This window comes from Fulmarus glacialis, unplaced genomic scaffold, assembly GCF_000690835.1.
Source record: "Fulmarus glacialis isolate BGI_N327 unplaced genomic scaffold, ASM69083v1 scaffold19242, whole genome shotgun sequence".
NCBI classification, from domain to species: Eukaryota; Metazoa; Chordata; class Aves; order Procellariiformes; family Procellariidae; genus Fulmarus; species Fulmarus glacialis.
Window position 1 is genome coordinate 10029 of NW_009200002.1, and position 25565 is coordinate 35593.

Sequence of the window (25565 nt, forward strand, 5' to 3'; positions counted from 1 at the left end):
CCCTAGGTTATGATTCATTTCACTGGCAGTCTAAAAGATATGTGTGTAGTCTCTTATCAGTGGAGAGAGAGAGGCATCACCACAGAGTGATTCATCCCATCCTAAGGTGAAATAATCTCTCTCTATTCATCGACTGTAGAGGAACCTAAAGATAATTTAGACTCCATATCTAATTTATAGGTTGATAAAATTAGGTGAGATGAATCTTATCCCTAGTGTTGAGGTTAATTGTTTGGAGAAGATTCTAATTGTTTTAAACTGGGGATCTTGGTTTCTATATGTGGCGCATCGTGATTAGCAATGATGGCAAACGTCTCAGAATAGTCTATGCCGTAATTAGCCTGTTCTTGATTATTGCTTTGTTCAGGAACCTCAGTCATTTTGAAGGGAAGAACAGTCACGTAATGCACATGTGGGCGAAGAGATTTCCACTTGGGTGACAGTTTAGTTCACAAATCTTGTGACAGAAGAGGTTTCAGTACTGAGAAGGAGTGGGAAAACACTGACTTTTCATTCAAACTGCAAAAGTGAGGTCTAGGTGGAAAATGATTTTATGTTTTGAAGGAAAGACAAGCTTTTGTTTTATATTTTTAGGTCACACAATATGGTGATGTTATGTTTTTTTCTGCCTTAAAATTAGAGCTGATTGTGGAGTAAATGTGAGATTCGTGAAGGCAGCATGCAGTTTAGGTGTGTTTTAGGCACCTGATTCAAAGAAAATGAGCCATGAAAACTAACTGTGCCGTTGATGGAGAGTTTATAGTGTCTAAACTTTCATTGAAAAATTTCCAGAAAATTTACCTGATGTTCTGCTATTGGTCTTAATCACAGGTACCACCATCTTGGTTAAAAGGGATATAAATACACCTGGATCACAGGTCCCATCGAGAAAAGTGAAGTAAGTGTCCCAACTCTTACACCCACTGAAAGGCCTTATCTGGTATCTTCAGAGCGGACCTGATTCACAGGACTAGCAACGTATCCGACACAGAGTGCTGCAGCAGAGGTTTGCAGATATGCACTTAAGAAAAACGTGGCACAGGTAAATTAAGTGGTGACAAGAGCAGTAAACAGTTAATATTTATCTTTTCTCTCCCGTTCTGCCAAAACCCCTCAAACCAACAAGGTAATCTTAATATATTTACAAGATTCTGGGTTTTTTTGAGTGCCTCTCTTCTCTATCTTTTAAACTGCAGCCAGTTTGCTGCAGAGGTCTTTTAAAATGTCTCTTCTAGGGAATATTTGTAGCTTTTAAAGGCTGCTAAATGAAAATAATAATATAAAATTGCAATCAGTCAAATAGAGGAATATAATGTGGCTAATGGAAAACTACAGTGAGGGGTGATTAAAGGGTATGTTTTCTTTTGAGGAAGGACATCTTGTCTTCTGATCGGGAAACTTTGTTGCTTTGGTAGGGTAGCAGCTAATCCTATTTCTTGTGGCATGGTGTAGTCATAACACCATGAGCTTTTGAACTTTGTCTGCTGTATTGGTTGCATTCTTTGTGGTTAGAGCTGGGTTTTGGCATACCTCAGCCAAGACTCCCTGTCTCCTTTTTTGTCATCATTGACCAGATTCCTTCACAACACACCACTGATGCTAGTGGCCTTTTGGTGCAAGACCACTGGAAATATTTAAGAACTGTTTCATTCATAACCTAAAAGCATGTACCTGCATCAGAGGCGCTGCAAAAGCAAGTAAATACAGGATTTTATAGTATGCTGCCTGGGGTTAGCAGCATACTACTGTTACACCCCTGGAACAACAGGTTCCTACACTGTTATTGTCCCCACAAATTTAATATTTGAGACATAGCATTGCAATTCCTTCTACAAACTTTTGTATATAAATTTAACAAAAAATCAGAGAGGATGAGCAGAAAAAATGTTGTTGATACTAATATGAGTGGGGCAGAGGTTTTTTGGTGAAAATAAAATCACAGCAAAATTCTGCAAAAAATCTACTTACATACATACAGCAAAAGTGTAGCCCTACGAATATATACCCATTTAAACAAATACGCATTTCCTGAATGAATGATTTCACAGCATGAATACAGTAATGCTTGTTATAGGATTAGACATGTATATATTCATACTTCAATTCATTAATTGAAATATGTTAATAACCTATCCAAAACCCACTCAAATTAGACATTCCTGTAAATACTTGTTTATAAGGGCTTGGGGTTTTTTTCTGTTTAAGCGGCTTTGGGTTGGGTTTTTTTGTGTGAGTTTGTTTTTACAATTTAATTCCCAATCATTTTATCAATTTGAGTATAAAAAAGATATGTAAAAATAATGTGAGATTAAAAAACCTGAGACAAGTATGGTTCTGTACAGGTTGATAGAAACCCAAGGGAAGCAATTTTTCCATGACTCTTTTCTAAAGCATAACACTGCGGGAAACTTGGAAAGATCATGTGCCATGTTGGTAGAATAGAAGTTATTTTAGTAAAAACATTCCGAGAGGTTCATTTTGCAGTATCATAATTGCCAGGTAGGACTTTGACTTGCTTTATTCAAGGGAATAGCATCCAAACAAAAATTTTCATCGTATTTTCCGTATGGAGCCAAAGTCTAAATAAAAGATACTGACAAAAAGATGGGTATGCATTTTTGCTTAAGGATTAGTCTCATTTTAATTGAATATCCACAGATTTTTATGGAATAATACAAAGCAAAAATAATAATACATACTTAACAGCAATCTATGTCTTCTAGCATAAACCACCTAATTACAAACACTTTAGAAAAATGACAGTTCACACATTTTTACATGTAGGTTTGGGTTAAAAGGGCCCACTACAAAGGGAAAAAAAACTGAGATAGATTATGTTATATTGTCATGGTGACTTTTTAAAATTCACTTTACCAGTAGCATGCTGTATTTTTGACTGCCAGTAAATATGGAAATACAAAAGAGAAAACATGTGCTTTTGTATTTATAGCAATTTTGCCTGTACATTTCACCTGCTGTCAGGCCAATCTGAGCTTATTGCCACCAGCATTTGTTTTTTTCATCCCTAGATACGTAAAATTGAAGATGTGTTGCTTTTAAAACCCTTACCACTTAGGTTTTCTTATACATGTGTATGCACATCTGTAAGCAAATAATCTTTGGAAAAAATAGATGGAAAAATTGCAATGAGGTATGCTCTAAATATCTACTCACATTTACACAGTACTGTACAGAAGAAATTGTATTAATTATCCAACTTGAATATACAGCAGCATCTCAGTTTTATTTCCTGTGTCTTCCTTGTGAATCGAAATGAAAATTACTGGACAGTCCCAAATCTGGATCATTCCTGTATGTGCCAAAACAAAGTAGGTTAACTGTGTAAATCTGATGGTTGCTGCATAATGCAGTGACAAGTGCCTGCATTTCAGAAGGTCAAGTCCTGTGACTACCTTAAAGAGATGGGAAGGTATTTCCTGGTCTGTCATCAACTGTACAGGAAGGGAGCTGATTTTTCAGTTTGTAGGCTGATGCTGGGTGAATGTTGAAATTCAGCCGTTAATTAGACTGTGAGTAAGAATACCGTGATTTTTGTGAATACGCTATCATAGGTGTAAAATAAAATCTTCTGCAGCTAAAATGTGGCTATCCATGGATTCACCATTAGGAAATCTCATGAAGGGTAGAATCCAAGACCAGAACAATGTTGTTGATAATACCTGCTGTTTGATATAATACAGTGCATTCATAAGTCAAAATATTTATCCTTCGGAGATGCTTTTATGAGGCAGAAACAAGGCCTGGTGTACATTTGGAACATTGACCAGTATAGCAGTATTGCTAAAAAGATGTAGTTTATTTCATTTTATTTTTTAAACATATGTATATATACTGGCAAAAGTCCTAATGTAAATGCACTTTTACTAGCAACATTTTTTTTTTGCTGGTATAGCATATTTCTCATATAAATGCATCTCCAGTGGAAATGGTAGAGCTTGGCTGGTAAACTCTTTTGCAAATAGGCTTTGAGAGCAGCTCTCTTTAAGAAACAGGCGAAGAAATTTGTAAAATGGCTTCAGTCACCTCAGATTTCGGTTTGGTCTGTTGTTACTGCTTGACTTTTGTGTGAGGTAAGTCCTTGGGTTTAAGCCACTGGTTGACAACTCCCCTCCAATGCAATTATATCATCCGTCTGCAGTCTCCAAAACTTGCATCAGCTGTCCTTGAGAGTCACTGTCAATCTCTCGTCTCCACTGCAAGGTGGATCCAAATTTGTAATGATCTTCTAAAGATGAATGCAGCGTATTTGGTGTTGTGTTTATTACAGCACATAGATCTGATTTTGTCTGAAGCCTGTGCAGGTCTATCAACATCAGAATTAGATATGTTGCTCCGGATTTGGTAAAGGGACACTGCCAATTTGATTGGTTCTGTGTTTCTGTCAAAGAATTTGTAGCTACTTTAGTTTCGAGTAGCACCTAAAATCACTGTCTGAAAGAAGTTAATGATAGTTTTTTTTTTTTTGTTGCTATAAAAATGCACTTTTTATATTTAGCTATAGTTTATCCATTAAGGGTTGCAGGTTCTTTTCTATGTTGAAAAGACGTGTAGACATCCATCCATCCATCCATCCAGGAACATAAAACTTACACACTCATAAAATTTTGTTAAAAATTAAAATATAGTGCATACTACTTGGAGTGCTCTGTCAGAAAGTGCACTTTTTGAAAAATTGTTTCAAAGAAGTTACAAATTGACATTTGTACTCAGACAAATTACTTCCTTCATATCTTGAAATGAAATTGGTAATCTGTCCTTTTCACAGCTGAACTCTTAACCTTGCCCTGAAGGAATTAATTCCTTGAAAAAATATGAAGTTTCATCTTCAGGTCTGCTCATTCTGTAGTTTTTCTGAAAACGTAGACACAGTGTCTTCTCTTTAGAAAAAAACCCAAACAACAAAACAACCAAACCCACATTCTTCTGGTATGGTTACTGCTGAGGATCAAGAAGCCGTCTATTTCTTCAGGTCCCAAGACTAAACGTAGTCGAGGTTCCTTATCTTCCATGTCCATGTGTTCCATAACAGCAGCATTTTCCATGATGTTGTGAACATTTTTCACTGAAGTGTTTAGTAACTACAGATGCATAAAAGGTTTCTAGAGTTGTACTTTTAAAATATTATTAAATGTTCTATCAGTTTTGTTCATCATATAATTGTCAACTTCCCTTTCAGTGTCCAACTGCATTGCATTCTTTTGTGGAAAGCATAGCAGATGATTTTTCATCTAAATGCATAAAAACGGTCTCAAAAGAAAAAAGGAAAATCTAGGTTTAAGTATTATCAGTGGGAGATAGTGAATTCACATACTCTTATACTACAAGGAGATCTGTGATTGTTTATAGTCTGAGCTAAAATTAATTTGATCAGAAGAGTCCTTTCTTAATTTTAGTGGGTTCGTTTAGTCCATCTGACAGACCATGTGTGAAAAAGGATACCCAGCTTTGCGGATCGGGTTAACGCATTAACGTTTGAAAATTTCTGACTGCTGCTTCTGTCTTGAAACAGATGTCTGCTGACTGTTTGGAAAGCTTAGTACAGAATGCCTGTTGCGGGGAGGTGTTACTGGCATAAAACCTAAACTCCAAAAAACCTGAAGTGCTGTTTTTTCCCTGTAGCACAGAATTCACTTTGTCAATAACTGGCTCATATTGAAATCTCTAGAAAGCCGTGGAGGTCGATGCTTGCTTGGTTCTTAGTATTAACATTATTAACATGCCAGTGAGACAGAATATGGAGTTTTTACCATCTTCAGCTTCTAGGGTTAATGCTGTGGATGCAGTGCTCTGTTTTTCATGCAAAGGTCTGTTCAGTAAATACATCTGTGACAGAAGTGCATGAGAAAAACATACATCAAATGAGAAGTAACGTTAGGAAGCATATTCAGTGCTCCTTTGTAGCATTCAGGAAAATAAAAGATCTCATCTATAGCAGTTTTATTCACTGAAAGGAAAAAAGAGAATCTTTATGTATACAGAGGAGACATCCCTATCTTGAGGAAAATCTTGCTTTGCCAGAATTGTCCTCCAGGGGATTTCAGAGTCGAGTGAAATGGTGGTAATTTCAAATAGCCATGGATTGGGGTTGCCAGGCTTGAAATATTCCTTTAGTGGTGAAATATGCAGGTAGTTCTTCATCTGCAGTTGTCTGCAAGGGGTTTTACCTGATGCATTTGAGACAGTTTGTGTAAGCTGGCTCTGGTGAACTCAGGAGTTTTGGCCAGACAGTTGTTTCTTAAATTTTCTTCCCTCCTTTGCTCACAGAATCCTCATGAGTCGAAAATACAAATTTCAAGAGTATCAATATCACATCTGCATCCCTTGGCTAACTGAGAAGCTGAACCCAGATACAGTGTCCTGCCTCCACATCTGCAGCATTTTCCACCTGGGTTTTTCCCAGGCAGGCATGATTATAGGTGAGACCCTCATTACCCAGGGATGGCAAGTAGGAAATTTCAAACATTTAGCAGCTTGTCTCCGCAATAGGAGGTATTAATGGTGAATGATTGTCCAGTGTCATTAAATCAATACAAAGACAAGGCGTGAAAAACTTTCCTGTCCATAAGGCTCCTTCTTAAAACCAGACCGTTTTGGTGTGTGTGCGTTGATGTGAGAAGATGCTCATAAGAAGGTTCTGTGGAGGCTGCCATGCCATATGGGACCCTCTTTCAAAGTTATCAGAGCACCTTACAAACTGAGACAGAACAGATCAGGAAAAAAACATGGCATTTACTCATAGGAATGGTTCGGTATGAGTTAATAAGAGGAACTGGCAATGAATTAACTGAGGTGGTCAAGGCTGGAAGAGGTGCCTAGACCGGTGGGCACTTGGTATTTTCAGGAAGAAACATACATTGGCTCTAGAAAGGATGAAAATGCACTCTTTTCATTGCCTATATTAGTTATTCCCTGGGGCAATGGCTGTTGTAATATCTGCATGGAGGAAACTGGGTGTGCAGTTTAAAGCAAAATATCTCAGAGCTGGCCAGCAGCAAGTTAGGGGAAGGGATTATAATTTAAACAAAAAATATATCTCTTTCTGGGCTGGTGACTAATGGACTACAGGATGCTCTTAACTTACTAAGAGGAAACATGGTATCTATTTGCACTACTTAATAGCTCTCCACAGACCATTATTGAAACACACTGGAACCTGTCCTGAAAAGTGCTATTCTTGGCTTATTTTGTTTTGTGGATTTTTTTTTTTTTTTGAAGTAAAATGTTTCCAAAAAGCTTAAAGGACTTTGCTTCTTGAAGACAGGGGAGGCAGGCTCTGTGATCTTACAGAACTCAGAATAAGATGGCGGCAAGGTCTTATACCAAAAGGTCATTTACGTGGGTGACTGCCAGGCTGTGTCATTCTTCTACTCCATTCATTCCACTCCACTTCGATTCATGACATACTGGGAAGGGACAGAAAGACAGAGTTATTTTTAGAAAGAAAATTGTAGTATAAATTTTGTTATTCACACTATGTCAAAAAATATGAGTATGTTTGGGTGTAATCCTCTACAAAAGTGTACCAGGGCCAAAGATAATGTCATTCATAGCTTTAATGGGCTTTCTTCTTCTCTAAGGACTTTTCCCGAGTGTATAGGACCATGAAAAAGTTACTGTAGGATAAAGGCAGCAGTAACTTTCCATGTGCACACCTTTACCATGTGGCAAACGCCAGGTAATTTATTGAGGGGCAGCTTTTCTCAAGTGCCTCCACAGCAGCTGCAGTTGTGACTGGTCTGTGCTTTGGGACAAGCTGCAGCGGTTGCGACTGCAGCCGCGCTGCGGCGGGGTGAAGGTGTCAACACCTTCCTGGTTCTGTACCCCGCTGCTGCAAAGTGGCTGATGCCTCTTTTGTGCTAGGTGAGTGGCACCGGGCTAAAGAGGTTCTGGGTCTAACCCAGTCTTGCCTTTCCTGATAGTGGATTACAAACACAATGGAATCTATCACATAGAGAGAGACGAACAAAAAAGAGTGAGGTACAAATCAAACCTGGTTTCTTGATCCTCTGCTGGGGGCATAGGCCTGCTTGGAAGAGAACCAGCAAAACAATAAGTGAATCTCCACCACAAACTAATCACCCTCTCTTTTGGCCCTGAGGTCCCATTTGTTTCTCGGAACAATTCAGACTCATCCAATGGACCTTGGCAATTTTGGTCAAAGCTCCTTTTTCTCTGGGAAGAGAATAGCGGAAATATGCATTGTTCCCCCTCAGGAGCTAGTTAGATAGAATAAAAAAAGAGAGGCTATATCGCTCTGAAGCAGAGCCAAAACCAGACCAAATTATCCTGGCATAGGATTTTGACACTGTGTCTTCCAAACCTCCCCAGAATTTTCCTTCCCATCTTATGTTACAGCCTCATATCTTGCCTTTACGCACACCCAGGATGTGCCTGACAGCAGTATTTGGCCCTCTGCATTGCACCATCATGCAAATGCTACAACTGAATGTCAGGAGAACGTTCCCCGGTGCCTCTGGCTCTGGTCCATGACCAAATGGGTTCGCTAGCTTTACAGAGGTGAAAAGCAGCGTCAGGAATCCATTCGCATAGGTGAAGGTCAGTAACATTACAAAAGTGGCACAGGGAGCTGTTAGCTAGAGGAGAAGCTTTATCAGTTCCCAGACACTTGAGAAATGTCCTGTTGGGTCCAAACATCTGAGAGTGCAGAGCCTGGCTCCCCAGGGGCTGCTACCAAGCAATAGGGCCATTCTCCTCACCAAAGACTGTTTAAGCTATTTTGTAAGTGAAGGATAAATAAGAAAGAGTAGTTACCTTTCCTTCTCAGCCATGTCTTGTTTCTCTTCTGCCCTGTAAACACAAATCACATTTGAAATCTGTCATCTAGGGGCGAGCAGTGTGAAAAAGGAGAGTATCTAAGGCATTTCTAGATAGCTGGAGCTCAGACAGAGGTTACAGGTCTGATCAGAAATGACTGTTAGTCCCTGTGATATGCAATCTTGATAACCCTAATGCTCTCAGGATGCCTCTCTGTTGGCCCTAGAGGGAGGTAGCTGGCTAATTTGGGCTGTACAACTCGCTTTTCAGCAGCTAATGAACTGAATCCTCCCAAACTGGCATCTCCTGTTCAGTTCACTAGCACGAGGAGGTGTTATTATAGCACATCGCTCTTGTGCTGACCCAGCTGGTCTTTCCTCTGTCCGTGATTGCCTTTTGCTTTTAGCAGAGCCGACTGTTATCACTGCTTATGGCCAGCACTTCTAACCTAAATCACTGGAACGGGTCTAGAAAATGAAACAAAACAAACTGTAAACTAATGGTCCTCTTTATGCCACTCTAGCAGAATAAAGTGGCTCTCACTAGGTCAGTTTGCACACTCATATGGGGAAAATGTGCCATTTTTATACACAGAGTGATTTCTGATGACCTTTGCTAGCACATACAGTGCATGTGCAGGATGTGTGCACTCGTGGGGTTAAGAGGAACAGTTCTATGGATAAATAACCTTTTAATCAAGCTTCTCCTCCCACCTGCAGCTTTTGCTTATTTTGAGAAAATCAGTAGAAAATAAGTTTAGGCTGTGTGGGATATCAGGATAGGAGGAACACAGAATTAGTTATAACACAAATAATGATGAGAGAAAGCAACAACATCCCAAGAAAATGAACCCACCCATCCCCCCCCAATTAATTTTACCTTTCTTTTCTGGCCTTGATTCTCTCTTCTTCATATCTGCAACAAACAGGAAACATTCTTTAAATGTTACCCAGTCAGGATTGTTCACTTTTAGTAAAATGCAATGTTTGCTCTGAAGGTGACAGAAACTGCAAACTAGCACAGTCTGCAGGCTCTTGCTTGGCACCAGTAAGATAAGGTTTGCCCCAGGCTCTGCGTTTCCAGCACATGGGTTTTAGAATCATAGAATCATAGAATCATTAAGGTTGGAAAAGACCTCTAAGATCATCAAGTCCAACCGTCAACCCAACACCACCATGCCCACTAAACCATGTCCTCAAGTGCCTCATCTACACGTCTTTTAAATACCCCCAGGGATGGGGACTCCACCACTTCCCTGGGCAGCCTGTTCCAAGGCCTGACCACTCTTTCAGTGAAGAAGTTTTTCCTAATGTCCAGTCTAAACCTCCCTTGGCACAACTTGAGGCCATTTCCTCTCGTCCTATCGCTTGTTACTTGGGTTTTGACTCAACACAATATCCTCCTACATAGGATTTTTGTCCTGGGCCTCCTCAGAACTACGTCTGCCCCAGGGTCCCTCTGACACTCACTGTAAGACGCAGTCTGGAATCTGTACATGCTCCATTGGGATAAGTTGCTCCAGTTCCTCCAGGCTGTGAACATACTGGATCTTATTGATAAACTTCACACTAGCAGAGAGAGAGAAAGAGCGTGTGCCTGAGGCCTTGTTTTGATGTTTTCTCCATAGAAGTCAGATTTTTCCTGATGGAAATGGGGAGTTCCGCATCTCTGTATCCTCTGTAGTTTGAGTGTACCCATCTCCTCCCAGTGCTAATATGCTGATGACTAAAAATTGTGGTGAGATGCCACATTTACTGTACCTCACTTTGCTTTGACGCCCGCCTCTCAACATCTGTAGGAGGGAAAAAGGACTACCGTTCCTGCACTTCCCAGTGAATCTTTATGTGCTACCCACTGGGACAAGCTTTGGTCTGGATCCAGACCACCACAGTGTCTCTTAAAACCACCCCTAGAGTTGTCCTTGGAAGTATCAGAGAGATGTAGGACAAATGACAAACAGTGTCACCTTGGTCACTACTAGTTAAAGGTGAGCTTAAGATCTGATTCATGAGATTAAATTTCCACCCCAAAACCAGCTGAGCTTGGGAACATGTTATATTTACCTGATGAAGGGTCTGGATATAGCCAGCACTGTCCGGATGAACCATGAAGGATGCACGATTATCAATGCTTTGAGGTTTTTACGCAGCCTGTGGAAAAGCCATGGGACAGAAAGTCAGATTCAAAGTACCTTCTCTTACACTCACCTGTAACATGTCAGGGCACTAATGAGCATTATGATGCTCACCAGCCTCAGCTGGGTGTCTCCAGACAAAAGCCCTGCCCATGGCCTTAGGAACCCTATTTAAGCTCAGACCCGGCAGGCTGGAAGAGCACTGTGTTGTGTTAGCCTGATCTCTGTGAAGGTGCTTGTGAGGGCAGGAGGGCGAAGAGGCGATGGAGAGCCTGGAGTAAGTCAGAAAGCTGCGATAGAGGAAGAAATTACAGAATCTGGGGGGTGAGAAAGGAGGGGTGGCTGAGAAGACTGCGAGGAAGCAGTGGAAGAGGTGTGGGAAGAGGACCGGGAAGAATGAAGGGGCAACACCAACAGGATTCTCACCTTCTGTCTATCATCTGATAGCATTTCTTCAGCCAGCCAAGGCCTGGCATCCTCCTCCGGGGTGTTGCTCCGTTTAGGTACACGATCATATAGTCCTCAGCCACCAGCAGCTCCAGACTACTGATCACGTATCTGTTGGGTGGTAATCAAAAGCAACAGGGACATGAGACTCAAAAAAGGTCCCTTGAGGTTTCTTCAAGTGCCTGTGTGTCATCCCAAAAGGACTCCAGACCCTTTCTTTGTAGACCTTGGAATAGGTTTCAGATTCTCCTGGCACCTCTGCAGGATGCCTAGGGGTATTTCTCGGGGATCGCTGGGACATGTCAGTATAGTGCATACACTGATGGACATCCCTGCACCATTACTCTGCGTAGCAGTAGCATCTACCAGCTGTTCAGCATTGTTTGCATATGCTCTAGCCTGGTTGTGAGTCCATCACTGGTATAATTAACACTGAATGTTTGAATGCTTTGACTTATTGGACTTGGATGCAAATGCTGTGGACAGTGTCTTACCCAGTGATGCTCGCTCCAGTCTGCAGCTGCACACTGGGTACATCTGGCCTGGATTCAAACTATTTTCAGCTGAGGTTCCTGATGCAGTGAATACACGGAAGCTGTTTCCCCAGAGCCTGACTTACTTTCCTTGCCCTCCTCTCCCTCATAGACCTTGACCAGCCACTTACAGGAAGAGATTCTCCATGATGTAGTGGTAATCAGCCAGGTTACTGTCTGGGAGATAGCAGGCAGCAAAGACAATGATGGCATTGAGACCTTCTCCATAGTATCCTGGGAAAGAAAGACACAGGCAGCATCAGTGACTCTTTCCAGGGGGAGATGCAAGAGAAAATAGCAAATAGCAGCGAAGATGTATTGCCAAATTTGGGCCTGGGCTGGTTTTTGTGCCTCTGTTCAGCTCTAGGTAAGTGTTTGTCCCTCTTATGGATCTCTTTCACAATTAGACTTGCCTCTGATCCCGGTTTTGGCTATAACGTGCACATGGGGTTCAGGGAAGGAATTTGTGTGTGTCAAAGCACAGAGCTGAGAGCTTTGCCCTGGGTCGTTGCTTGGCTTTGCTCAGATTTCATAAACGGTCACTAACTGTGGATGTATTTGCCTTTAGCTGTGCCTTCAGAGACAGCTCAGGCCCTGAGCTACAGAGGGGTTAAGCACCTGCAGTCCCTTCATCACTGGTGATGCTGCCTGCACCCAGGGCTGCAGGTCAGGGTATATTCAGTCTTGCTTAGAGCCAACGTTATTCCTGCATTTGTTTATTGAAACATTGCTACAGTGGCTACATGTTTTTTAGCATGAGATGGGTGCTTTTGTGCTTATCTGCCACACAGTGCTACAAAATGAATAGCAATTTTTCCCTAAAGCCAGGCAAAACAATCAGTCATGGCATCCCCTCCAGGTTGACAAAGATGGACTGAAAGAAATCCACCAAGCCAGGATTAGGCCACCCTCTCCCTCACCTCCATGTGTCACCACTCTCATGTAGGGTTTGATCATCTGGAGGTCGATGCGGTGCTCCTGCTCTCCAATGATGACAGTCCTCCAGAGCCGTCCATTAGTAGCACTCCCATCTTCTGTCCCACCATCCCCAAACAGGTCTGCGCTGTCCCCAGGCATGTTCTTGGCTGTGGCTACGGGAGTGTCATCTGGAAAAGGGACAAACATTTCTGCCTTTAATATAATGTACAAAGAGGCTCTGCAAGAGCTTTGGTGTGCAGTGAGAGACAATAACAACCACAGGCTGAGGATCATCTGTTTCATCTGCAGCTTTGGTCTGTGTAAGTTTGTGGTTCTTAATAATCTTGCTCCATTGCCAAATTGTAATAGAAATAAGCTTAATGTCTCATGCTGCTTATAGTACCTGCAGTCACAGGTTGGGCACTGGACTTTTTGCTGGTTCTGCCTTCAGATCCATCTATACTGGCTGAAGAGGACACCGCCTGTGCCGGTTGTTTCTGATCTGCTAGCAGAGCTGCTTGCATGAGTCCTTCTTAGCCCGATTCAGTCAAAATCAGCCAGGTTAGCAAAGACCATGTTATTCAAGATGTTTGAACATTCATGTGACAGCTCTACTGGCAGAGCCTAGCAGATGGCACCTTCCAGCCTGGGGTGGTGGCCCAGCTGCAGCTGGAAGGGCATGTGTGTCCCCAGCCTTATCCTGAATTATGGCTAGACCGGTGTTTGTAAGTCCCTGAACTACTTCTGCCCACGGTATCCCCAGATGGAAGCACTGAGAGTCTTGGGCTATAGCTGGGGTCCTGGTGGGGCAGATGTGTGGAAGATGGGGCTTGGTTGTATGTGCTGTGCTTCACTGCTGAGGAAGCTGCTGACAGGAAGTTGGTCCTCAGCTGCTGACAGTGAGTGGTGTCAAAAGTGGTTAAAATGAGGCTAAAAAAATCCCCAATCCCTGCAGACATTTACCCCAAACCAGCCTTTTACCTTCCCATTCCAGTTCGTTCCCGTTCCCTAGGAATTCGAGGGAATCTGTTTCATCAGGAGTTTCAATATCATCCACATTAATGTCTAGGTCATCTGGTGTGTCCAGGAAGTCATCGGAGAGAATGGAACCTTCACTCTGGTCCAGGGAGATGTTGATTTCGGGTGCAACAAGTGTCTTCCGCTTACGATGTGCCCCATTAAAGTTTAAAGTATTTGGGGGAGCTGGAGTTAAAAGGAAAATAACTGACAGGTTGTCCTCATCCTGTATCCTTAGTGCAAGACATGGTGCTTTCATTATGCACGTTTCACGCTATGGTCTTAGAAGCTAAGGGAAGCTAAGGGTGGTGGATCGTAGCTGGGAGGTACTGGATGCCTGCAGGTATGGCTGGATAAAAGTGCCCACATTTCTGAGATACCTATTTCCTCCCCCAGCTTCTTGGGAAACATCAGCAAATTCAAATCTCTGCTGGTTTCCTTTCCCACATGGGAATTTTTGCTGATACTCCAAGGGAACTGGCTTTCACCCTAACTGCAAGCTGCCATTCCCATGGGCTTGTTTTTTCCTTTGGACTCCTGATAAGGCAGGCTGGTACTTACAGGATGTATTCTCGTCTTCTGTAGGGCTGCCCAGTGACTCCATCCCCGTCTCTTCTGGGAGAGGTCTGCAGGCAAGCCAAGATGCAGAGGTAAAAAGACAGGAGATAACAGGTGATGTTTAGGAGAAATTCACTCCACGGCAGATGGTGGAGAGAACTGGGGACATCAGGGGAAAACATGCAACCCCATGTGTGCTCTGCCCTTTCCCTTTTGCCTGTGAGCTCAGCCTGAGAGATGCCCAAGAGCAACCCAGCAGCTCTGCTTTCTTACTGGAGCACTGTGCAATCCCTAGTAATGTCCAAACTATCCCTGCATTTACCCCCCGCCCCAATACATCTCTCATGCTGCCATTCAGCCAAGAGGCTGGAAAATCCAGCCACGGGCACGGGAACAAATCCTGTCCCCAGAAGAGCCTGGTAACATCCTCACTCTCTCCATATTATCTCCATTTTTATCTCTGTCAGAAGTTTGAGAGGCAGTGCCAAGCTCTGGGGCTCCTCATCAAGGGTACCAGGGAACATCATCTGCAGTTGCCTTCTGCCACAGGCCCTGGCTGGAGCAGAGCAGAAATTTATCCAAAGCACCTACCACAACCACCTCTCCTGGGAGGCAGCCGCCTCCTCGGTCTATAGTGACTTTGCTCTAAGGCAGTTGGTGTTCAAGGCAAGGACCAAACCCTAGGTGCCATCCCAGAATTGTCACCCCATCCTCACCTCAGCCACCACTTGGCAAAAGCTGACGGTGATACCCAAACCCTGCTGAGGTTTGGAAGAAGGTTCATTCTGAGCTAAGATCCAGTCACCAGCACTCAAATCCATATTTCGGAGCCAAAGGTTGACCCACGCTCCCTTCCTTGGTCTCTGTGGCAGAGGTCAGGATTTGCAGCTTCTCAGGCTTGGCTCCTGCACCCTCTTGGTATAAATCACCATGCCTCCAGCCGGAGGCTAGAAGCATCAATTGATTTAAAAGTTGGCTTTCCCGTACAGATGCTAATGCCAAATCTCATTACGTGGCTGTCGTCCTTTGGAAGTTGCTGGAGTTGCTCCTGACCCATACTGGGGTAAGTGAAGTCAGAATCTGGCCCCCAGTACTGCAGTGAGGAGCCCTCGCTGATGGCTGAGCGGCACACTGCCCACCCTGAGCTGGACACTTTCTGAACACTTTTCCCCTTAATTTGAGCTGGGACTTGTGCCTGTCCCCTGGCATTAGCTGGGTTTGAAACTTGCACAGCATGACCAAACCTCACCAACCCCATGATAAGTTAATGATGTCGAAGGTCTATTTAAAAGGGACCTTCTGAGCCATCCTTATTTCACCGGCCCCTTGCTGGAAGCTCCCCCTCAACAGGGGGAAGAGCTTATACCTCCTGGTGTAAAATCCTGGGTGCTGGGACAGCCCTGGGGTGAAACATGGGGGAAAACCCACCAGTTTTAAGGCAGTGCTCTAAGAATGGGGATGGGACTGTGCACGGGGCTGGTGTCCAGCGGCTGCTGGCCTTACAGTCCAGCGATGGCAGAGAGGGAGATGATGGGGACTGGTACCTCCAAGCCCGCAGGAGGATACAGCCTAGCTCTGCCCTACAAAGGCTCCTCTTTATGCTGCCATCACACCAGAGCCACCAGCCAAATTAAACCCTATAAATATTTAGATTAAGGGATAATCCTTTCCTAGCTGGTTGTTGTATATTTATGAGAGTTGGAGACCTGATCAAAGGTGCTTTCTCCGTGCTCGTTTGTGCAGCACCCGGATCCTGTGGGCTGCCACAATATTCCTGAGCAGTCAGAAAGATCCCTCTGCTCCCCTGCAGCCTTTCCTCTTCCCTTTTGCTTTTGTCTTGAACGGGGCCTGGCTGGTTGTTTATCTGACTGTGAGCTGGCGCCTGGCACAACTTGGTGATACAGCATGAAAAGGAGAGGGGGGGAAAGGCCCAGCTGTACCCGAGTACGTGCTGCAGTCAGGCACTCTGATCTCTGATGCTAGGATTCATTTAAGACAAGCAATTCAAGTCAGAGGTGAAGCAAAGGGCTTTCTTACCTTCCCAAAGGATGCTCGAATCACTACCTCCCAGTCTCCCTTGTAAATCTTCCTTCCCAAACGCAGCTAGCCCCAGATGCCAAATTTTCTGAATGAAGCAGGTTTTCTAAGGGTCAGGTGCCACCATTTTGCTTTCTGCTCATAGCGTGCTGCCCAGTTTCCCTCTATAAGCACCTTCTCTTGGACCCCAACCAGCCCGAGCCTTCACCGACCGTGATCCGATGGATGCGTGATGGAGTGAGCATGCTCCTGCATCCGCCCCGCGGCACCGCTACAGCATCATCGCAGGACGCACTTGCACAAACAGCTGAGACAGACTGTCGACAGGAGGCTAAACCTTCAGGGAGCAGCAGGAGGGGGAACCCTTTCCTCTCCGCTTCCTCGCTGCTTGCTCAGTGCCTTGGCATTGCACCTTTGCAGTCTGCAAGGCAGGAGCTTGTTCTGCAGATCAGCTTCTTGGGGAGGGATGGGAATGTTGCTTTGCATCCTTAATGAGCAGCTGAATTCAGTTCCCTCAGCCCAGATCTTTGTCTAGGGTATGGGTTTTTTTGTGGCAAGATTGGTTAATCACAGCTAAGCAAAAATAGCTATGCAGCAAATCATCTGCTAGAGAGCTACTGTCCCACATGCAGCAGCTTCTGCCCTATTATTTTAATGCTTCTAGGGGGAAGTGTCTTGAAAATTATTATTTATTTATTTTCAATGCCAGTTAAACACAGCTAGCATTCACTCATTCACCTAGTGGCTATTCGGGTTCTATTTCACTTGCATCATTCCTGATTTAATCCCTCTGCAGCAGTCTATCAGGCTGGGGAGCTTGTTTGTAGGGCTCTGGCCTCTTCCCTGCCACTGGCTTGCCACCCAGCCATGGTCACATCCCTTTACCTCTCCCTGTGCTTCGTTTGCTAGGCAGGAGTGATGATGCCCGTGTTAGGTGGTGCTGAGGGCTCTGCAGAAGAAATGCCCCATGAAGGCTTGACTGTGGCTGGGGTAAGTTTACTGCTTGCATGGCAAGTGTGAAATGGAGCCTGGCAGCTCCGGCTCCGACATGATGGTGTGGGTTGGTGCATAGGTGTCCAGGTGCTAGAACAGCTTTGTCCCCAGATTTTCTAGGGACCCTTGGGTCAATGCTTTCCTTTCTATACCCCGCTTTCCTTTCTATACCCCGCTTTCCTTTCTATACCCCGCTTTCCTTTCTATACCCCGCTTTCCTTTCTATACCCCGCTTTCCTTTCTATACCCCGCTTTCCTTTCTATACCCCGCTTTCCTTTCTATACCCCGCTTTCCTTTCTACTCAATTAAAAGCTTGTCAGCACAGTGCTCTGGGGGAGCCTTAGGTTGGCAGAGGTCCATCAGCCCAAAGCTCTGCCCAGCTCTGCTCTTAGAGGAAAGAAAAATCCATCCTTGAAACCCCACCTCTGGGGCCAGCGGAAGGACAGGCCGTGTCCTGTGAGCCGGGTGCTGGGCTGGCAGACAGAGGTGCTTAGATTAGTGACGCAGCTGGACCCGGGGTACACAGAGCTAAGCTCATCTGCTGATGCCAAGGGAAACAGGAGACTCTTTCTAGCACGGCAGGGGCTGTGCATGCCCACCCGCACAGCACACTGTGCCACTGTCTGCAAATACAGGGTCTCTGTGGGCTGCACCGGGGAATTCAGCTGCAGCTGGCAGAGGGTGAGACAGTCCTGAAAAGCCCCTCAGCGTCCCAGACCCCAGCTGCAGCAAGGCTTGGTGTTGGCCGTGCTGTGTGTGCCCCAGCGAGCTGCTGTTGAGCCATGGGCTTTGGTGCTGGATGTGTGGGGCAACGCTGGGGCGGGGATGAGGGTGGGTGCCCCCTTTGGGTGGCTGCAGGGAGTTCAGTGCACACTGAGCTTACAGGGATTATTTTTGGCACTCTGTGCAGTTAATAAAGTGTCTGTGAAGGTGAAAGCTGCCACTTTCACACCTTCTGTCACGCACACATAATTTCTTACAGGGTTTGCAACCATTTGAATGCTGCATGTCAGTGCCAGCGGTCATTGCATCCCAATGATTCTGCTTCCTGTGGCAAATTCCTGGCAAAGCAGCATTGCTGTTTGGGGAGACACTGCTTGATTCAGAGGCTGGGAAGGAGTCCATCCATCCGTCCATCCCTATATGCATCCGTCCATCCCTATATGCATCCGTCCATCCCTATATGCATCCGTCCATCCCTATATGCATGCATCCATCCCTATATGCATGCATCCATCCCTATATGCATGCATCCATCCATGCTAATCTCTCTGTCCTCTGCACCCGGCTCCTTACCCTCTCTTTGGCATGTTCACAGAGGGTTACCAGAAGCCTCCCAAAATTTTTTCAGCATTCAGAGCAGCCTTGCTACAAAAACTCTGTTCTCTGGCCAGAATTGCCCTGTTGGAGTTAAGACTCCTGTTGCCTCAGGGGCTGGTGGGAGGGACCTGCATGCTCCATGCCCTGCTGGTTCCTTATAGGAAGAAATAAAATTCTCCCTGGCTTTTTTGCAGGGAACAAACCTGGGGAAGTCCTCGTCTTGCCACTCCTCCTTCACATCCACATTCTCCATCCGCAAAGTGGCTTCTGTGGTTCCCATCGTGCTCGGAGAGGGTCAGGCTGCACAGTGGTTCCCTCGAGGAAGGGTGCAGGCTGGAAGGTGGAAGGCAGAGAGGTTGGCATTGAACATCACTACCGGCGAGCATTTAATCTGAACCATTCAGAGCAGGTACGCCGATACCATACTCCACAGAGAAGCAGCACAATAGTTCCTTGTTTTGCAAAAGGAACAAGGCAAGGACATGGAGGTTTGCGGCTACTTGACATGCTTTGGACAAGAAAGAGGAGGTGAGGTTGGCCCTGGATCAAAGCAACAGGTATATCTCTGCTCTGTTGTGACCTTGGCTCTACTCCCTGAGGATCAACGCTGTCTGGGCTGATGCCCACCCATTTTCCCTGGCTACTTCTCTTCCAATGCTAATCTCAACATTAAAAAGCACCTCTGCTGAGGGAAATAAAATGTGGCTGAAAGGGAAGAGAAGAAATAGCTCCTCCCAGGCTGGTTTCAGGTTGGTTTGGCAGTAGCACTAGTTTCCATTTTGCTGGCCTGGGCAGAAGTTAATGGCTTTGGTTTTGCAGAGAAATTCCTGACTACTGCTGCCTGGTCTGTGCTCCATCCCCATGCTTGTCCCCGCACCCAGAGAGAAACGGAGGAGGGCGAGGAGGCCTTCACAGGGATGTTGAATGTCCTTCCACACTCCTGAAGAATTCACATCTCTGCCTTGCTCCCAAGTAAATCAAAGCAGATGCCAAAAAAATGGAGCACCTCAAATGGAGACAAGGTGGGTGTGCTTTTCCCAGTCTGGGCTTTCTCCTGCACTGGTATGAACAAGGGAAGTCCAAATCCAGCAAGCCTTGTTTTCACTCACACTAACACCCCAGCAGTGCGAGGAGCCCTTAGGACCATATATATTTTTGCTTTCACTAGAAGATTCCTACACTGCCAGCCAGCAAAAATCAGACCTTTGTACTTATTTCCCAGGGACTGCACCTGCAACTCCTAACAAATTCCAGCTGAGGGCTCAGGACCAGTCGTTGCAGGACCAGCTCTGGTCAGAGAGAGCAGATACGCTGCTCTCAGCTGGATGCTGCTGCAGCTGAGCTTAATAGCACCTGAGCCTGGAGAGGACAAGGTCAGGCCTTATCTTATATAGAACATGTTCAAGTGAAATCAGCTTGTATGTTGGGCACATGCGTTAACCCATCCACTGCAGGACAGTTTTGAATGTTCTTCCTGAGCATAGCCTTTGCACTATAAATGTACCCAGGCACTGGCTGGATAGTAACCTTTTTTTTTTTTTTTAGGATAAGGGACCTCAGGTGATTTCCCAAGTGGATGGGGCTACTCTGTCTGTCCCCTGGTGTCAGGGAATTCAGCATCTAGCAGAGTTTGACCCATAAGGTTTTTCTAGAGAGCCAGGGCTTTTTCTGCTTCCTTTGGAGGCTTGTATTTACAGAGGGTGTCACTGGTGATGATCTGGAGGGAGATAAATCTGTCTGTGTGTATCTGCTTTAAAGGAATGAAGCTATGTAGAGGTCTAAGTAAATCCAGCATCCGTCTTTATTACAGGTGCTGGCAGAGATAGGAATCGGAGCAAAAGGCTGGCTGTGAGCATTTTAGGGCTCTCTCCCTGCCTGGTGTCTCTCAGCCTGTCCTCCCGGCACGCACATTATGTATTTTGTCCTTCCCCCTACACCTAGCTGCATGCAATGCCCATGACATGGTCACACATGTCTCCATTTTTGATTTCCCTAAAAAAAAAGGAGATACCTTGGGGCTCAGAGGGACCCCACCTTCCCTCCCTTCTCCCCACTGCTGTCATCCACTTTCTGCTAACCCTGAAGGCATCATGGAGGGAGGAAGAGAAAGGAAAAATATCGAAGCAAATCCCAGGCTGGAGTCTGATGTTTCTTAATATCAAACATTGCCCAGCAGTATGGAAGCCCAGATGATGCTGTACTCACCGATGGTTGTGGCTAACGAGGAACAAAGAAGATCCTGCCTGTATCCCAGCTAGGCATTCCTCCCGATGGAGAGGGGCTGCTCAGGAGCTCCAGCGCCTGGATCCGGATGCAGATGTGTGCTTTCTCAGCGGAGGAGTATAGGGATGCATCTAGGTCGGCCTTTCTCACAGCAGTCGTTGCTTTGTGATTTGGATTTTGTTGGGGGGGGGGGAGGAATTGAGGGCAGTTATTTGTATTCTTCCATGGCTGCTGCTCCCTCTGCTGCCTCCCTCTCCTCCAAGGTATTTTATTATTATTTTCTGCTTGCAGCTGGCTAAACCTCAGCTCTCTTAAATCAGCTAATTGCACTGTTTTTTTGTGTGAGGAGGATGGCGGTGGCGGTGGTGACAGGGAGGGGGGTGTTATGGAGGATGGGTGGAGAGAGGAGCTGAAAGCACCCCCCTTTCAGTGTCACCTCTCCTCCAATTGGCTGCGAGGTACCAAATATCTCCCTACACTCTTCCTCCGGATGAATGATGCTGCCAGGGGCTGAGCACACCAATTCCTTGCTGCTTTCAGTGGGAGCGAGGGATGCCCATCATCCAGCAGGATCTGGTCCTAGAGGAGGCGTGGGGGCTGGGGAGGGGTGGGTGGGAAGGAGAGGGCTTTTTAATGCACTGAGAAAGTAAAAGGTGGCTTCAGCCTGTGGTAGGATGCAGGATTTAATGGTCCATCTTGCCTTGCACATGCAAAGCTCATTTGTACCTAAACGTCAGGCACTGGTCTTGCTTCTGGTGCCAGGGGCTGTACAGACAGACCCGACAGACGGTCCTCCTTGTGCTGGGGGATCAACTCCTGGTCCTTGGTTCCAGGATGTCTGTAACCGCATTAGAGCCCGAGATGTTTGCAAATCTAAAAGTGAATGAAGAAGCAGTGATTTTCACCTGCTCCAGACTTGGGCTCACATCTCTGCCTTCTGGTTCCTGGGCTTCAGCAAACTGCCTTCCCTCCAGCTCGGGCCAAAGCCTCAGCCCAGCTGCTGGTGGAGGCAGGGTTAGTTTGATGATGTCTGCTGTCGAAAATCCCCCCCATGTTTGCATCATGCAGCCAATGTGCTTGGTGCTGTACAAAGATGGAGGTAGCTCTAACCTTAGAAGTGGCGCCCCAGTGAAGGAAGTGTAATGGTTTGTCTTCTGAGTCTTAGCAGAAATGGTCTGAGAGAGGACATCTCTTTTATTGTATCAACTGATAGAGCAGGACTGTGAAGTCTGCCTGTGCCTGCTGCCCTGGGATTTTCCTTGTTACCACCTGGTAACGATGCATGTGATTTTTTTTCAGGGCTGTTCAGTGGACAGAGGAGCTGTGGTGATCTGGAGATCAGGGTATGGGTAGATGGAGGAGTGCTGCGTGGTGAAAGCAGGAGTCGACCTATTGCACCTCTTTTTCTGTTACGGTAAGAAGAGGAGCCCTGTCTTGGTGCTGGCTCTCATGCAGCCCTCTCATGCAGTCTCAGCATGGTGCTGGGGCTCTCCAGCGGCGCTGGCTGAGGTCTGCAGGCTCAGGAGAAGGTCTGATGTGCTGTGCTGCAGGTAAAGTCACAGTCTCACAAGGCCCTGCTCTGGCACACTCCCTGGCTGCCCACCTAGGACACACCATGCCTCTCCCATTACTTTACCCGTTCCATCATTCTCCTGTAACCGCGTGTCCCTGCTGGGTGGTCACATGTCCCATGTGTTGGCAACAGGGACCTTTGGTTTCCAGCCCTTACAAACACAAGTGGCGTAGCTCCATGCGGACATTGCTGTTCTCTTAGGATGAGTGGCTCCTGCTGGACGAGGTGCTGAGGACAGTATTTCCTCAATCAAGTGGATGCCACCATAAAGAAAGTGACACACGTCAGTGCTAGCCAGATGCCAGCAGCTCCTAGCCATGTGTGTGGTCAGCCTGGTAGATCCTGGGTCAGACCTCAGAGGGATGGTGGGGTATCCCTTGCTCACATCTTACGTTTTGGGCATCCCTTTGGTCCAGGATACACAGGATACTTATGGATGCTTTAGGGATGCATTATATTTCTTTATATATATTATATATTTCTATATTAGAAGCAGAGAGAAGATCCATGGGGACAGAAGGACATGCCAAGAAGTCTGTAATGCTTGATGGCTCCAAAGTTAATTATCAAAGTCCGCAGGGTCATCTCCAGCTAAGGTGAATATTTGTCTTTTACTTTCATTTTTATATGAAAAATGCTCTTCTCGTGTTTTCCAAGGCAGTTTAAGCCTGATAGCATATGATGGCATACGTATGCATATGATAGCATATGAATGCCATCTACTGGCTGCAGTCCCAGGACTTGGAGCAAGTGTACTTTTTCCAAACCCCATCCATCTGGTCACGGACGTATTTCATTGAGCACATGGGTTAGCCCATCTCTGCTTGCCAGGCCAACTGGTTTTGTTGGGACTCCATTTTCTTTATGTTTCCTGGGATGTATAAAGTGAACACTGCACTAGGCTGATTTTCCAGCACTGCAATTCCTTTGGGAATTCTCCTGTTCTGCACCCAACTCCTGCAGATTCCTGCCGATTTGGAGGAGGCAATAGCAAGGCAAGGGAATGCGTTGTGCAGGACCAGGGCCTTCCTGGTGCTGGGTGTTTACCCAAGCAACTTTTGTTCCCGTCTCTCTCATATCTCTCTCATATCTCCCCATGCTCCTCTCACCTGGAATAGCATGTTTTTATCTTACTTGATAACGTGTTTTTTCAATCTGTGAGCCAAATACTCACATGAGGGGGCGAAAAGGACGGTATGTCACTTTTGGAAAGACACTGACTGTCATCTTCCTTTTATTTCCCTGATGTTAATTTTTAGGCAGTGAGAGCTTCTGCTCTTTCTGCAATCCTGCAGGTCACCAGCAACCCAGAGGCTCTAGATTACTTTCCTACCTGTATGAACCTGTGATAGAAATTATTGGCTGATTCAAAAATGCTGGTGGTGTTATTGTTACAGCAAATCCAGCTGTTTCTTGTACACGGATGGAAGTCAAAGACAGAAACCTGTTTGGAGTCTGCCACGGGAGGGCGGTGGATCCCCCCCAGCCTGCGGGAATCTCGCTTCTGGCTGCGAGGGGAGATGCACGAAACGGTCTGTAGAGGTCACTTTGCACCAGGAGATGGCTGGAGCTGAGAGGTGGAAGTGTCCCAGTGGCTTTCTCCAAAGGGGAAAGCAGAAATGGTAAGTTTGGCCCCAGCCTAAGTCTGATGGCTCTTTAAAGACGGGTTGAGATGCTTTTTCCAAAGCCAGTATTGAAAAGATCCTGCCGCTGGCCCAAGGGCCTTTGCAAAGGAAAGGGATGAGAGATGCTCACTGGGCAAACTGGGGATGTGGGACTTTACTGGCAGCTAAACTCAAACCTTCCCCAAATGCTGCTGGAGCCGAGAGCTCACCACAGTGTGCAGGTGCACCGCAGGACTGCGAGTCGTTCATGTGCGTGCACATTTACAAGGTCTGTGTGGTTTCTAGGAGTCTTGCTGAAATTCTAAATGTCTGTCTTAATGGCCGGGACATTAAAACGTTTGCATATGGCAGAGCATCCCGGAGAGGGAGGTCCTGGGTCTGAATGGGGTCTGAGATTTCCATACTCTCCTTTTTCTCCATTCATGCTCCTGTTTCCTCACCCCATCAGAGGGCTTTAGCTGGAGATAACGACAGACCCTGACACTCTCCAAAAGCCCGAATGAGAAATATCCATAGCCTGTTTACTCTTACTTTGCCTTTTTGACAAGCTTGGGCATTAACCAAATTTTCCCAAAGTCACTGGCCTTTTTATTAAGCCTGTTGCATTGTTGTCCAAAAAGCGGATTTGTGCCCAGCGTGCAAGTAACCAATTCCACACGCTCAGGAGAGAGATTGTTTTATTCAGGCCTGGGTGCTCGGTGGACTTGCCACAAATCAAGCACACCTGGTCTAATCACCTTTCTGTTTATATCCATGCTTCTCATACATATTTTAAATTTCTCTTTTGATGTACTTTACAATGAATTACTGCAACCTTTTTAGGTTTTTGTACGGTTTCTAATAAATTTAAAATCTCTGCTCCATACTTCATAGGTGGACCAAAGTCAAAAGTCCTCGCTCTTTCCATATCGCTCCATGGGCATAAACAACTCCAAAAGCATATTTAGAGTCTGTATAAATATTAACTCTTTTACCTTTAGCCAAATTTAAAGCTCTTGTCAGGCTATGATTTCTGCTTTCTGGGCAGATGTATTTGGAGGCAATGCTTTTACTTCTCGATCGCCGGCCCTCCTTGCTTCTTTCACAACAAAGCTGCTTCCATCTGTAAATAATTTTTCATCCGGAGTCTGGAGAGGGACATCTTTCAGGTCTGGCCTGCTGGCATATACCTGTTCAATAACTTGTAAACAATCATGATTAGGACTATTCTCTTTTTCATTTGCCATTAAAGAAGCAGGATTTAAAATTACACTTACTTCAGAATAATTGTCTTCTTGTTCCGCTAACAGAGCTTGATATTGTAGATTGAGGGGGTGCCATTTTGCAAATGGCTTTTTTTTTTCTATTATTTCCCAGTCTTCGTTGTCCTTAGGAAATCTCAAATCCCAAA

General features: G+C 45.4%; 1 protein-coding gene across 1 annotated transcript; it reads right to left on the reverse strand.

Moving 5' to 3' along the window:
* Nucleotides 1-8011: 8011 nt before the first annotated feature.
* On the reverse strand, nucleotides 8012-19034 carry ATCAY (ataxia, cerebellar, Cayman type; the record flags this gene model as incomplete). The annotated part of the gene is made up of 11 exons (XM_009573441.1): nucleotides 18958-19034; nucleotides 14407-14471; nucleotides 13810-14031; nucleotides 12831-13016; nucleotides 12042-12144; nucleotides 11357-11488; nucleotides 10860-10946; nucleotides 10266-10364; nucleotides 9676-9711; nucleotides 8794-8829; nucleotides 8012-8047 (listed from the first exon to the last, which is right to left on the reverse strand). Coding segments are annotated over exons 1-11 (1079 nt in total), but the record flags the coding sequence as incomplete, so codon positions are not given.
* Nucleotides 19035-25565: the final 6531 nt, after the last annotated feature.